The sequence below is a fragment of the Balaenoptera borealis genome (assembly GCF_965194805.1).
Source record: "Balaenoptera borealis genome assembly, chromosome: 3".
NCBI lineage: Eukaryota > Metazoa > Chordata > Mammalia > Artiodactyla > Balaenopteridae > Balaenoptera > Balaenoptera borealis.
Window position 1 is genome coordinate 113,766,472 of NC_138866.1, and position 16,247 is coordinate 113,782,718.

General features: G+C 35.7%; 1 protein-coding gene across 9 annotated transcripts in view; it reads right to left on the bottom strand.

Moving 5' to 3' along the window:
* DENND4A (DENN domain containing 4A) overlaps positions 1 to 16,247 on the bottom strand; it is a 135,912-nt gene that overhangs the window by 100,475 nt on the left and 19,190 nt on the right. For 8 of the 9 annotated variants that reach the window (XM_082383216.1, XM_082383218.1, XM_082383213.1 and 5 more), the window contains exons 2-3: positions 6,437 to 6,515; positions 17 to 349 (exon numbers count right to left, since the gene is read on the bottom strand). In XM_082383216.1, the coding sequence (XP_082239342.1) occupies positions 17 to 327 (311 nt within the window). In that variant the 5' untranslated portion in view covers positions 328 to 349; positions 6,437 to 6,515. The remainder of the gene's footprint in view (positions 1 to 16; positions 350 to 6,436; positions 6,516 to 16,247) is intronic. The other variant, XM_082383217.1, reaches the window with a different exon arrangement.

Genomic DNA, 16,247 nt, shown 5'->3' on the forward strand with positions numbered 1-16,247 from the left:
TTTAAAAACTACTTACCCCAGATCTGTAAGTGGAGGCTTATCTCTTCCTCTTCTATAGCAAAGGAAAATCTGCGGCCCCACAAGACTTCCATTATTGAGATCAGCTGACAGTCCAGTTGGGGTAACATCAATACACGTGTAATCCCGTGGCACTTCCTCCCCAAGAGATTTAATAATAACTGAAACATCTGTGATAGGTTCTTTTGGTTTAGCTACTTTATGACAAGCATCATTGAAGTGAATTTCTTCTTCAAGAGGCTTTGAAACATCAGTTAATCCTGCTACAACAAAGTAGTCAGCAACACGAGGCCCCTTATCTTCAATCATCTTCCATTACAGAAGGTTACATCTGAAAGAAAAGTAAAAGACTAGTATTCTCCTGTACTAAGTCAAATAAATATTCTCCTATAATAAGTCAAATAAATATAAGTGGTTTGTGTACAAATAAGAACAAAAAACTAAAAAAAGTGCACTACCTCCCTGATTAAACACACTAGTATTACACATTTCACTTTCATATGTTAAAAGTATGCTTTTTTTTAAAAAAAACAGGACTATATATATTTAGCATTATTTTTTGATTATAAAATTAATGCATAAATTTCCATTTTTGGCAATATGGAAGCCTAGATTACCTAAGTAGACAACAAAAAAGCACACATTCTTTAAAATGCATAGACTAACTTGTAAAAATGTAAGGGGAAATTCCCAGGGCCCCAAAACAGTGAGGAGACCAAAATGCCAGAATGCAGTGTATAAGCTCATACTGGGTGGGAGAATTTGGCTGATCTCCTCAGTAATCAAGGGGCGTGTATTTTTAAAAGGTACTACAGGGACAGGAGACAATGCTTTGGGACCACATAAGATAGCGGATTAGAACTGAGACATCTGTATAAAACTAAGAGCCTCGAAGAACTACATCCCCAGTTAAGGAGTGAATTTTACAAATCCATCCACTGGTACAGGGAGATAATAAAGTTTGCCTCAATCTGAGCCCTACTTTGGGGGGAGTAAAAAGTCTCTTCTGAGAATGTATAACAATAGGCCTACTCACACTTGGATCTGAGGTTTGATCTTAAGCCATCTGCATGGTCCCAGGATGCTCCAAACTGAGATATTAATGATAACTGTGTTCCCAGGCTAGTGATAGCCCTGGGGAAGCAAATGCAAAAAAGTTCTAGAGGGTACCCTCAACACAGGTTTTCCACAGATAAAGCCCTGTTGAAGATGACCTCCTATTCTAAAATTATAAAACACACAAAGAAAAATCCACCCTGAATGAGTTTCAGAAGATACAAAAAACAGAAGAACTTCAAATAATAAAAGTAGGGCAGCAATTATAACGGTAACGCATGCTTATAACAAATACAAAGAAAAAAATACACAAAGTGGAATTCATCATGTATTTGCAAACACTTTAATAGCAAAATCTCCTTCAGTTGTCTAGTATCACTTAAACCTTATTTGTTTCTTGAACTAGGAGAAGACATTCCTACCCGCCCCCCGGCCACAGTACTGTCATTACTTATATAAGAATTATAGGAAAAAAAGTTTAACCTAAAACAGAAATTTCCAAACATGTGTCTCATCTTAGACTTAGTTCCAAAAAATTCAAAGAAAGGATTTTATGGACAAATATTGTACTGTATATTTATAATATATATAAAAAATTAAAGCCTTGGAAATCTTTTGATAAAGGTACCTGATTAACTTCCCTTAATCCAGGATTTCCCCAGTCTAACTGAACAACAAACCCTATTTTCCCACTTAAAAACTAGAATAAACCCCCAGAACATGCTTTAGAAAATGCTATTTAAAGTAAACAGCCTTCTTTTGTAGACTATAAAATACCTGGAGGCAAAGAAATTCTTATGTAATATACTTGTTTATAATATAATTATCACCACTTTCATCATAATCCCAAAATTCATTTAATTTTCTATATGGCTAATGTCATGAGTTTTCAGAATTCATGCCACATTTTTTGGAATTTGTATCCATTGCTTAAATATACTTTATAAATATTCTCACTCTTTGCTTAGAAAACACACCTAAAAAAGGATCGATGTTCCTACTTGTTTTATTTAGGTATATATGGCTCCTATGTAGCAATTCCCTTACAGATAAGATTTCTGCACAAAATGAACGGCTTAAACTTTTCAGAAATCCCTACTGTCCCAGACTGACAGTAAAGGAAAGTAATAACCTGTTCTCCTGGAAAACTGTTAAACACTGATAGTCACTCTCAGCTGACGGTCTATTACAGGTGTTCTACAAAAAAACAGCTGACCATCTATCCATTTTTTTAAAGTAGGAAAACAAAGCACTTTTTTAAAAGCACTTTTGTATTTAACTTATTTTCTTCATTAAATAGTGTTTGAAAATAACTTTAATAGCTGCACAGTATTTTTTTTTAATAGTAATCTTTTATTTATTTATTATATTTATTTTTGGCTGTGTTGGGTCTTCGTTTCTGTGCGAGGGCTTCCTCTAGTTGCGGCAAGTGGGGGCCACTCTTCATCGCGGTGCGCGGGCCTCTTCACTATTGCGGCCTCTCTTGTTGCGGAGCACAGGCTCCAGACGCGCAGGCTCAGTAGTTGTGGCTCACGGGCCTAGTTGCTCCGTGGCATGTGGGATCTTCCCAGACCAGGGCTCGAACCCGTGTCCCCTGCATTAGCAGGCAGATTCTAAACCACTGCGCCATCAGGGAAGCCCGCTGCACAGTATTTTAACAGACATAACATTATTGACCTACTTCCTTATTGTTGATCATTTATTACACCTACTTATTTTGCTAATAGTTTTTAAATGCTAAGATGAATAACCTTGAACATAAACCTCTGGTTACAACTCATTTTTTTCAGGATAAATTTACTGAAGTAGAATTATTGGGTCAAAGCAACACATACACTTACAGCTTCTGTAAGTGTTTATTTGCTTTTATATGTGCATAAATTTTAAATTATAAGCTCTTGATAGACACAAGTCTTAAAAATTACCTTAGTAGAGCACTTTCCTTTCATCATAATGAAGAGATTTAAATATTCTCCTTTTTCTTAGACTCTAACTTCGTGTTATTTAAACTAAAGCGTATAGTTACTATTACATACAATAAAGTTTTATGTCTTGCTATGCAGAAAGAAGGGAAAGAGAATGGAAATAGTACTATGATGAAAACATATATATGTTTAATAGGTTCTTTTGAAAGCTATTACCTTAGCCATTGGAAATAGACAGCTATTATATGAATAAGCAGATATTTGGGGAAAAACTGTATGAAAATTGTTTTTGTTACATCTTCCTGGTTTACAAATTTTTATCATTTGATCTGATTTGCAGTTGAATACAGTAAATAACTACTAAAAGGGAACAAGTTAAAGTTCTTCATCAATACATATATAAGAGCAATCAATTTTAAAGTGGTGATAAAATATTCTTACTTTTATTGACAGAATAGTAAATTATATATTACTCCAGTTCCCTTGCCTTGTTGTTGTTATTGTTGTTTTCCATTTATTCATTCGGGTGTGGAGAGTGGTAAAGAAGGTAGGCAAAAATATCTGAAGGCACTCACTGGTGACAAAGCATATAATGTCAAGAGCACAGCTGGCAACATCCCAGGTGACTTCTAGATCTAAATGCTCTTTAATTCTCTCAGAAAGAGTCTATAATACTGAAAATGCACCTCTACTTTTTATTTTAAATCAACTGTTTTTAAAGTAAGTTTGAGGTTTAGAAGCTAGGGGGAAGACATTGTTGCAAATTACAAGGCAGAGAAAATATTGAAAATCTTTAACACAGAAATAAATAATGAATAGTATTTCCTAACAATTCCAAGAAACCAAGAGACTTCCACTGGAGTATAAAATTTACAATCCTCATGGAAAATACTAAACATATATTAAGACAAAATGCCTTATGTTGGTAAGAGCATCTGAGGAAAGCATTCGTAGTCACGCACAAAACTTGGACTTTTAGTGTAGTACATCAGAGCAAAAACCCTTAACAATTAGGAGGTAAATTTCTTTTCTTTTCTTTTTTTTAGAAGGTAAATTTCCTTAAATTTGTTTTGGAAATGGGGGGGCCACACAAAACAAATATTTGATCCAACAGTTCTCAAAATAATCACGGTAGTATAAAACCCTGAAACAACTTTACTAAAGTTCAAGTAATAACACTACATCATTAATCAGTTATTGTTTTTTTAATTCTTCTTTGTTCAACATGATACAGATAACTTAAGGAGTTAGCTCATAAGATGTTTACAGACATCTTAAAATTTCAGATACCTACTTGGCTAGTATTTCATTTCAAATTACATCTATTTTCTTTGAGATTAGAAAACAAGAAGGATGTGCTCTCTATTCCTTAAAAGGTTCATGGGAGCGAAATTGAGAAATCATTACAAGAAAGCTCTTACTCATTCAGCAACTAAGGGAGACTGACCTGTTTTTCTCCCTTTCTATCTCTGCCCAATCAATTCAGATTCTTTTTTGTTTCTTCTATCACTCCATTAGGTCAAGTAGTAAAGCATTTGCTACCTAGGCTAACTCTAAGGACAAGAAAAGGCAAGAGCGGAAATCAGTGATAACATTTTAAAGATATATGAAAAACGAATCTGAACATAAATTTTGCAAAATTATATACTATTACTGAAATGGTAAAAGGAGCAAAGTCTTTCAGATAGGGCCTAGTATAGTCATAAACTCAAGATTATACATGAAAACGGCTGATAACACGATGGACCAGTTCAACTCCCCCTCACTCCAGTTCACTTCAATAAATAAGCTAGAAGAAATTTTCTTTCTTTTTTAAAAAAAATGTAATTCCACAGTTAAAAACCTAACCTAGCTCATCTTTCCTTACATTATCAAAACTAAGCTAGAGACCTTCATTCCCATCTTTTTCTAAACTTCACCTCTCATTTTTCTTCCAACCAAGGTAATCTATCTACTGTCCTTCAAATACAGTTTTGCCCTTTCCCTTTGATGATACACTATTACCTTTTTCTAGTCGATATATGTTCATCTTATTTTTCAAAACAATTTAAATGTATGTGGATTTTCATTTAAACTTTATGAATTGTACAGAACAGTAGAAAGAAAAAGAAATTCTATAATCCCATTTACAATAATAAATCTGGTTTATATTTAACAAAGTTTCCTAGTCTTCTTTGAGAACAGAAAACATCCTTCTAATCCTCATGCAGTTACAATATAGAATATAAATATTTTTATTTTATTTAAAAAGCATTAGTCTAAACTGTTACTGGGCTTCCCTGGTGGCACAGTGGTTGAGAGTCTGCCTGCCAATGCAGGGGACACGGGTTCGTGCCCTGGTCTGGGAAGATCCCACATACCGCGGAGCAGCTAGGCCCGTGAGCCACAATTGCTGAGCCTGCGCGTCTGGAGCCTGTGCCCCGCAACAAGAGAGGCCGCGATAGTGAGAGGCCCGCGCACCGCGATGAGGAGTGGCCCCCACTTGCCGCAGCTGGAGGAAGCCCTCGCACAGAAGCGAAGACCCAACACAGCCCAAAATAAATAAATAAATAATTCCCAAAAAGAACTGAATGTTAAAAAAAATATATATATATATAAACTGTTATAATCTTCATAATTATACTAAATGACTATATAATATTCCATCAAATAGAAATATACACTATAATTAGTACCCCATTTTTCCTCTCCCAGCTAGTACCCAAAGTATGGTAGGTAGGTGCTTAAAAAAAATTTAAGTGAATAAATAGTTCACTTTATAACCTTCCTCAAGTATATTATACTAAATGTAATGTCTTTTTTCTATAATTCATAATCAATTTTCTGAACCCCAATTACCTTAAATACTATAGTTTTTGAATGTAGGGTAAACACAGATAAACTAGATGATTTGAGTCTAACTAACCATCAGGGCCTTGGGCGAAATTAGAAATTTACTGAATAAGTAATTGATTCATTCATTCAGTGAATTTTTCATAAATACTTTTTAAGATGTGACACTATTCTAAGAGCCAGTGACGATACTGATGAAAGCTAGCCTCTGCCTTCAAAGAGTTTCTTGTTCAGTTTTATTTTTCCACATCTCTTTCTATTCTTTTTTTTTTTTTTTTCTTTCTATTCTTTTATTCCACCTCTAGCCATCTTTTCTCCTACCACCCTTCCAGATCCCAAGTGCCTGCCTTCACCCTGCGCAAAGTTTTTTTTTTTTTAAATAAATTTATTCATATTTTATTTATTTATTTTTGGCTACATTGGGTCTTCGCTGTTGCATGCGGGCTTTCTCTAGTTGCGGAGAGCCGGGAGCTACTCTTCATTGTGGTGCGTGGCTTCTTATTGAGGTGGTTTCTCTTGTTGCAGAGCACAGGCTCTAGGCACACAGGCTTCAGCAGTTGTGGCAAATAAAAACAAATCGAAACGAAAAAAAAAAAACTACTTACACATTACTGAAAGTCTCTCTCTGAAAATGATGCCAGATCTCAATTTGTGAATTCTGCAAGCCTTGAAGTTTGAGAAATACTGTATTAAAAAGAATAAGAATTAAGCTTAAATTAATTCCAATCAAATATTTCCCCCGAAGATGCCTGTGGATACTTAAAAGTCCTGTTAACAATGATAATTTTCAAACAAAATGGTTGCATATATTGTTTTCATATGGTTAAAGAGTCAACAAGTAATTTTCATATACCAGCTCTTCCAGAAAACACGTTTCAGTCCAGAATAGATACATACTTAAAAAAAAAAAAGCAAATAAGGGGGACAAAGAGAGAAAACAAAAAAATAAGTAAGGGCACAAAAGACTAAATGTGTACAGGAACAAGGAGAAAGAAAAACATGCCTATTTCTTAGGCATTATGTATAGTACCTCATTCCTAGAAGAAAAATATAAGCACGAGCACAAGAGGAAGAAACCACAGCTTTAACCAATACTGAATATCTACTAATAACGGGGAAATAGCAACAACAGCAGACACCAGATTTACCTAACTTGGTTGGTCCTTGGTGTGTGTCTGGGAAGTAGGAGAGGAGTGGGGAAAGGGCCAAAATCATTTGAGTCAAGATATGATTAAAGTGTCTTAGAATGGAATGGAGGGTGAAAAGAATGAATGAGAAGTAACATAAGTACAATCTTGTTACATTTTAGATTGCTTAAAATGGTCAAAATAGATATATATGTTTAAAAAACTAGGATACCACTCCACCTCAGATTCACTGAGTATTTTCAGTCAGTAAATATGGAGTGGTACATATATTTTTCAAATATTTCTTAAATCTTATTGCTGACAGGCAGCAAAGAAACAATGTAAATATTGACCTGCTGAAACATTTTTTAAATTCACCATCAGATTATCACAAAAATGTTCTAGCTGAAATACTCTATGTACGTAAAAACACTTGCAAATTTTGAAAACTACAGCTCCTATTTTATTGATAGAATATCAGGCTTGTTTTGATGCAATTATGAATTGTGAATGTAGTATATAACCAATTCCAAATAAATTTTCTGCTACATTGAGTTTCTTAATATAGTACGAACATTTTGTTTTTGACCATGACTCTATGCTCCACTAAACTTAATATTTGTTTGTTACTCAATAAACAAAGCAATGCGGCTTCCCTGGTGGCGCAGTGGTTAAGAATCTGCCTGCCAATGCAGGAGACACAGGTTCAAGCCCTGGTCCGGGAAGATCCCACATGCCGCAGAGCAACTAAGCCCGTGCACCACAACTGCTGAGCCTACACTCTAGAGCCCACGAGCCACAACTACTGAGCCCGCGAGCCACAACTACTGAAGCCCACGTGCCTAGAGCCCGTGCTCCATAACAAGAGAAGCCACCGCAATGAGAAGCCCGAGCACTGCAATAAAGAGTAGCTCCTGCTCGCCGCAACTAGAGAAAGCCCACACGTAGCAATGAAGACCCAATGCAGCCAAAAATAAATAAATAAATAAATTTATCTAAAAAAATAAAGCATTTTGTTCAATGTTGAAAGTTTTAGATTTACAGCAGCATTCACAATATGAAATGTTTCCTCTTTGACAGTATGAACTTCCAAAACCTTTACTTTGATTCCATGAATCGTATGAAAAAACTGACCCATTATTAGAATTAACTGATTTCCCAGTACACAGAAGATGAGACTGATATAAAACTGGCATCACTTAAGTGTTTACAAAGTTCTTCTGTTAATGGAGACAACACATCACAGCTACTGCTTCACTTTCCATACATGCATAAGAAAACTTGCAATAAAAAATGTGTAAAATCTATTTAGTAGAGCATCCTTTGATGTAAATGGAAAGTCATGCTCCTCAAAGTGATATGTCAATGTGCTTCCTGCAGCTACATATGTTAAATTATCTTTCAGCACAGACCCCTTTAAATTGCTATTATTTTTAATTGAACTTTTTATTTTGAAATAATTGTAGATTCACATTCAGTTGAAAAAAATAATAGAGATCTAGTATACTTTTTACCCAGTTTCTCCCAATTGTAACATCTTGCAAAATTATAGTACAATCACACTAGGGATATGACAATGATGCAATTCCCCTATCTTATTTTGTTTTCCCCAATTTTACTTGTATTCATTTGTGTATATGTGTTTGTGTGTGTGTGTGTGTACTTAGTTCTATACAATTTTATTACGTGTCACTTCAGGTACTTATCACCAAAGTCAGGATACAGAACAGTTCCATCACAAGGATCCTTAGTGTTGACCTTTTATTTTTTATTTAATTATTTATTTAAAATATTTATTTATTTGGCTGTGCCAGGTCTTAGTTGTGGCATGCGGGATCTTTGTTGCCGCATGCAGGATCTTCACTGCGGCACGCAGGATCTAGTTCCCTGACCAGGAATCAAACCGGGGCCCCCTGTATTGGGAGTGCAGAGTCTTAACCACTGGACCACCAGGGAAGTCCCAGTGTTGACCTTTTATAAGTACGCCCACTTCCTCCTGTCTTCCCCCCACTGTCCCTAATCCCTGTGGAGTGGTATATTTTTACCAGAGAGCACATAGGGCCAATGAAAGGAAAAGACAACGTCTCTAAAAGCAACACCCCCTTACAACATAGGTGAAGAAACAAACCAGAGAAAAAAGCATATACGTGTGGAAAGACTTGTTGGTCACATTCACTCAGCCATCTGGAACATTACATTTGAATATGATTATACAAATATAAATGCACAGACATACGTATGCACGCAAAGATAGGGACAGAGAGTGATCATCTACTAAATCACAATAAAAATCAATCCCCTTGGTTCTGAGATAAATTTTCCTATCATGAAAAAATTCCAGACTGGAATCAAGCGGACAACATAAAATAATGCTACAGAACAACTACAGTGGGGATTCCTAGATGTATAAGAAAATAAAAATGAGTCTTTTACTGTGTTCAGAGGTAAACCTGCCCCTCCCCCAGGAATTAGGTTTGAACTAAGGTAGCAGGGACTTCCCCAGTGGTCCAGTGGTTAAGACTCTGAGCTTCCAATGCAGAGGGAGCAGTTTCGATCCCTGGTCGGGGAACTAAGATGCCACATGCTGTGCGGCGTGGCCACGGGGTGGGGTGGGGGGAACCTGTAAAACTGATGTTTTAAAAAATAAAGAAAATAAAATAGCTGGTATTCCCTTGAGAATATGGATCTGGTGTAGAAAGAACAGGAACAGACTGGAAATAACTGAAGGTTAATATGCAGATACCTCTTGTCTCTCCAGACAGACTATAAACAATTCAAAGGAAGGAACCCTGTCTTTTATTTCTTTGATTCCTCACATAAATTATAGGAGTTATAAATACATGGTAGGTGTATAAATATTTATTAAATGAATGAGGTCAGCACAGTAGGAAAAACATGTGAAAGTTAAGACACCACAGAATCATAGGATTGTAGAGCTAGGAGGCTCCTTGGAGATTTAGTTTCAATCTTTTTTATAAATGAAGAAATCGAGGCATAAACATTAAACAGCTTGCCTAAGACCAAATACATCAATTTATGACTCAACTCTCATGGTTTTTAATTTGGAGTTCTTCTATACTATACTTCAATTCAAGAATGAAAGAGAAGAAAGTAATTCCTTGGGGAGCCCTGTGTGTTAATTCATCAATGTGGGCTTTGATGGAAAAAAAAGTTAATAGGTAAGTGGGAGAAGTTAAACTGGCTGAAGAGAGTGGGGCAATTGGCAAGTAAGAAAAAGAATGAATGACTAAAAATCAGAGAAAAGAGTAAAATAGAAAATGAAAGAAGTTGAACAAAGAGATATGGCAAGAAAAGTAATAAAAAAAGATGAGTAAAAAAAATAGTGCAGAAACGGGATGGAGAAAAGTAAGAAATGGTTAGAGAGTTATGGGGAAATTGTATCTGGATAATTTTTTAAAAATTAATTAATTTATTTATTTTAGGCTGCATTAGGTCTTCATTGCTGCACGAGGGTTTTCTCTAGTTGTGGCGAGTGGGGGCTACTCTTCGTTGCGGTGTGTGGGCTTCTCTTTGCGGTGGCTTCTCTTGTTGTGGAGCATGGGCTCTAGGCACACGGGCTTCAGCAGTTGTGGCTTGCGGGCTCAGCAGTTGTGGCTCACAGGCTCTAGAGCGCAGGCTTAGTAGTTGTGGCACACGGGCTTAGTTGCTCCACGGCATGTGGGATCTTCCCAAACCAGGGCTCAAACCTGTGTCCCCTGCACTGGCAGGCAGATTCTTAACCACTGCGCCACCAGGGAAGCCCTGGAGAATTTTTAATGCTATTTACATTCTTTTTAAATAAAGAAACTATTAGATTTATCATTCTTATAAACAATTCCCTATAAACAACTACCAGTCTCATACTGAAAATCTGTTCATATTCAATACTATACAAGAAATGCAAATATATGATGCTTACCAGTCTAGAGTGAGAGGGAAGTCTGGTTTTAAATTTTGTCTCTTGCACCATCGTTTTTTTTTTTTTTTTACTTAATTTCACATATGAATACCACTCCCACATCGCAAAGTTCTTGCCTCCTCTTTGAATTATCATAAACATTTTTTTAATGTGTTGATAGGAGTTAACTTTTTTTTTAGTATTTATTTTTATTTATTTATTTATTTGGCTGCATTGGGTCTTAGTTGTGGCATGTGGGACCTTTGTTGCAGCATGCGGGTTTCTCTCTAGTTGTGGCGCATGGGCTCCAGAGTGCACAGGCTCAGCAGTTGTGGTGTGCAGGCCCTCTAGTTGTGGCACTCGGGCTCCAGAGTGTGTGGGCTTAGTTGTCCCATGGCATGTGGGATCCTAGTTCCCTGACCAGGGATTGAACCCACGCCCCCTTCATTGGACGGTGGATTCTTAACCACTGGACCACCAGAGAAGTCCCCTGAATCATCATAAACATTTGTTAGTTGGTATCTAAAATGAATTGTTGCCACCAATGGGATGTTCCCAAAAGCTTCTCTTAAACATAAAATATCTGGTTTTTCTTCTCCATTTCATGGTTACTAGAAATAATACTCACTGGGGTGATTAAAAATATATTTTCAGAAGACAAGTAATCTAAAATTCAGCTATATTAACATATAATACAAATGAGATTCATTGATTAAAAATATCACCTTTCTTGAAAAGTAGATATCAAGATTTACAGTTCTCTCATTTGGTTAATGTTGAACATTTCACTTTCTTAACTATTTCATTTCACCACCTATTTAAATATAGTACTTTAAGCCTTTTAAAGGCTTAAAATCCACTTTTCCCCACAAACTGTAACAAGTAACATATTTATTTGTTAATAAGCACCTGAAAAGACCTTTGAGAATTAATTAATACTTGAAAACAACTTTGAGACATCTGTTATTCTCCCACTTAATAGTGACTGATACAATTTTTTAATCTGTAGGACTTACTAGATGATCAAAGACTACAAACAAATAGTTCATACACAAGAAAAACCAAATACTTGGAAGAATTGATAGCCTTGCAAATAATTATAGAAGTTAAACTTCAAGGTTTTACATCATGTCCAGTAAATTAACAAATATGAAAAAAAACATTAAACCCAATGCTGTAGTGCTGTAAAGAAATAAGTACACTTAAAAACTGTTAGTGGGGGACTTTCCTGGTGGTCCAGTGATTAAGACTCCTCGCTCCCAACGCAGGGGGCCCGGGTGGTCAGGGAACTAGATCCCGCATGCTGCAACTAAAAGATCCCACATGCCGCAACTAAAAGATCCCGTGTGCCCCAACTAAAGATCTCACGTGCTGCAACTAAGACCTGGCACAGCCAAATAAATAAATAAACATTTAAAAAAATTGTTGGGACCTCCCTGGTGGTCCAGTGGGTAAGACTCTGTGCTTCCAGTGCAGCGGGCCCGAGTTCAATCCCTGGTCAGGAAACTAAATCCCACATGCATGCCACAACTGAGAGTTTGCATGCCGCAACTAAGAAGTCCGCATGCCACAATGAAGATCCCACATGCCGCAACTAAGACCTGCTGCAGCCAAAATAAATAAATAAATAAATAAATACTTAACAAAAAAATTGTTAATGGCACTGTGAATTAGAAGAATTTTCTGAAAAGTAATCCATCTGTACTTAAAACTAATTGTACTATTATTAACTAATTCTATTTTGGTGAAACATCTCAAGAAAATATATATATTTTTTAGTCAAACTGTTGGTCTAGATTATTTAAAACCATACCTCCTTAAAGATTCATAGAAGTTTTAGAGTAAAAAAGGTAGAAAGGTAAATATGACTTGCCCAAAATAGCACAGTTCTTCACTAGCAGAGCAGGGCCTAAAACTCCTTATCCCAGGTCTCTTGCTACTACATACAATGTAGACTATTCCACAGAAGTCTGAAACAATGACCCAGATTTGACAAAGATAAAAGCAGATCAGGTAGGTGAGGCTAGATGACACATTGCTCCTTCTAAACATTCTGATGGCCAGGACCAGCCCCAGATACACTTCTATTCTTTAAACTCCCTTAACCTTCTTTCAGCAATCAAACCAAACTTCAGGACCTTCTCTTTCTTCTTATTCCCAGGAGAATTTTTAGTTCCACTAACTGCTGCTCACTTTCAAATTTATATCACCAACCATGACTCTCTATTGAGATCCAAAATGCCTGCATGATATCTCTACCTGCACAGCTAATAGCCAAAACAGAACTATTTCTCTGGCATATCTCCACCTTTAGACCTAAACCTACTTCTCTGCCCACACACATACTTATACTCTATAAATTCAGCAGGAAAGGCATAAATTTGAACCTGGGACTTTGCCTGTACATATTATCAGTCAAGGTAGTTGACAGTCTCAAGTGAATATGGGCTCCAGAAAAGAAAAAAATAAACACTACAGGAATAAAAAAGAGGGGTGAAAGAAAAAAAAAGGCCAAGAACGGAACAACCTACCCCAGAGGAAACAGAATTTTTGGTCCAGACCAAACATATTTCTTAAATAAGCATGACAAACATCTTCAGGAAACTAAAGTAGAATATTAGGAAAATAAGGAATAATGAAGAACCAACAACAGATATTGGGTATTAAAAATAAAATAACTGAAATTCTAAGTCAGATAGGTTAAATAACAAAACAAATATAAATATAGTTGAATATTATATTTGATATGAGGGAAAAAATGAATATAGTTGAAAATAAAATCAACGAGTAGATGATCAGAATGAGATATTAAGAAGGCATAAAGCAATTGAAAATATATATTATAAAAGTTTAAAAATATGGAGGCTTAAAAGAGTAAGAAGACAACCCACAGACAAAGGAAATATTTGCAAAAGATGTATCTGATATAGGACTGTTATCCAAAATATATAAAGAACACTTGAAACTTGACAATAAGAAAATTAACCACCCAATTAAAAAATGGGCAAAAGACCTGAACAGATACCTCACTAAAGAAGATATACAGATGGCAGGTAAGCATATGAAAAGATGCTCCACATCATATATCATTAGGGAAATGCAAAGTAAAATAACAATGAGAAATCACCACACTCCTATTAGAATGGCCCAAATCCAAGACACTGACAACACCAAATAATGGCAAGCATCTGGGGTGGCAGGAACTCTCACTCATTGCTGGTGGGAATGCAAGATGAATCATATAGTCACTGTGGGAGACAGTTTGGCAGTTTCTTGCAAAACTAAGCATACTCTTACCATATGACCCATCAATCACACTTCCTAGTATTTACCCAAATGAGTTGGAAACACATCCACACAAAAACCTGCACACGATGTTTACAACAGCTTTATTCATAACTGCCACACTTGAAAGGAACTATAATGTTCTTCAGTAGGTGAATGGATAAATTAACTGTGGTACATCCAGACAATGGAACATTATTCAGTTCTATGATGAAATGAGCTATCAAGCCATGAAAAGACATGGAAGAACTTTACATGCATATTACCAAGTGAAAAAAGCCAATCTAAAAGGCTTTATACTATATAATTTCAACTATATGACATTCTGGAAAAGACAAAACTATGAAAACAGTAAAAAGATCAGCAGTTGCCAGCAAGTTAGGAAGAAGGGATAAACAGTCTAAGCACAGAGGATTTTTAAGGCAGTGAAACTATTCTGTATGATACTACAATGGCAGATATATGTTATTATACATTTGTCAAAAACCACAGAATGTACAACACAAAGAAGGAACCCTAATATAAACTATGGACTTTGGTGATAATGATGTGTCAGTGTAGGTTCATGGATTCTAACAAATGTACCACTCTGGTGTGGGATGTTGACAGTGGAGGAAGCTGTGTTTGTGTGGTGGCAGCAGTATATGGAAACTCTCTGTAATTTCTGCTCAATTTTGCTGTGAATCTAAAACTGCTCTAAAAAATAAAGTGGATTTGAAAGGAAAAAAAATAAAAGAATTAGTTCTGAACACATATGGAGGCTAGGAAAAACAGAGCCAATATCAGAAGGTGAGAAAAAAACAGAGATGAGGAAATATTTGAGAAATAATGACCAATAATTTCTAAGAATTAAAGATATAAGATGTCAGTTTGGTATAACAGATAAGAAAAAAATACCTAGACACCTTATAAGGAACTCTTAGAACATCTCAAAGAGAAAATTCTAAAAATTCCCAGAAAGAAAAAGTAGTTCACCTACCAAAAAAAAAAATCTGACTCCAGACTTCCAATTAGTAAGATAATGGAGTAATATTTTTTAAATGTAAAAAATGAAGTTTAATATATGGTTAAACTATTACTTAAATACAAGGATGAAATATTCTTAGGAATATAAGTACTCAGATGGCTTGCCAAGAAAGCAGCTAAACAAACAAATAAAAACTCAAACTATTGGTCTAAAGGTTATAAATCTAGGGGACTCGATAAGATATGGCAAGAAAGGGTGCGTAAATAACTTAAAGGTTCACTATTGCTAATTAAACAATGGAAGTGGGGGGAGGGAATGAAGGAGGAAAAAGAAGAAAAAAAAAAAGTAAAGTATACCCATAATAATCCTGAGTATTAAAAGACTAGAAAATGCTGACATTGTAGGGGCAGAGAGGAGGGAGAGCCTACTAAGATACATGCCTTATTCAGGAGGAAGATATATATAATCAATAAGCTTAAAAATTTATAAATATAAATAAGAATCTAAGTAAAGGGTAACCACTAGAAGAATAAAAATAGAATACATAATTTTCAAACTGGCACAAAAAAATTATTTATCCTCAGAAATTGGAAAAGAGAAAGAAAGGGAAAAAAATTAGTGTAAATAGAAAACACAGAATAAGATGGCAGGAATAAGTCCTAATATAATAGTAAGAGACATACTTAAAAAACTCTTAGAAAGCACTCTTGGAGGTAACATGCCAGTCTTCTTACTGATCCTTGAACAAACGAGGCACGTTCCAGCCTCAGGGCCTTTCTATCCTTGCTGCTCTCTCTGCCTGGAATAGCCTTCTCGGATGCCAGCTGAGCCAGCTGCATCTTCAGGTCCTTCCTTCTAAAAAGTCACCTTCTCCGTGAGGCTTTCCATGACCACCCTATTTTAAAATTTCAACAATTTCCCACACCCAATACTTCATATTTGCTCTTTCCTTATTTTAATTTTTCCACCTTATTACTTTTCACTATCTAACATGCTACATATTATACATATTCATTTCATTTATTATCTCTCTCTTTCCTCAAGATTAGTAAGTTCAAAAAGGGTAGGAATTTGTCCATTTTAGTCACTGCTATATAACCAGCACCTAGAACAGTGCCTGAAGAATAGTTATGTGGTCA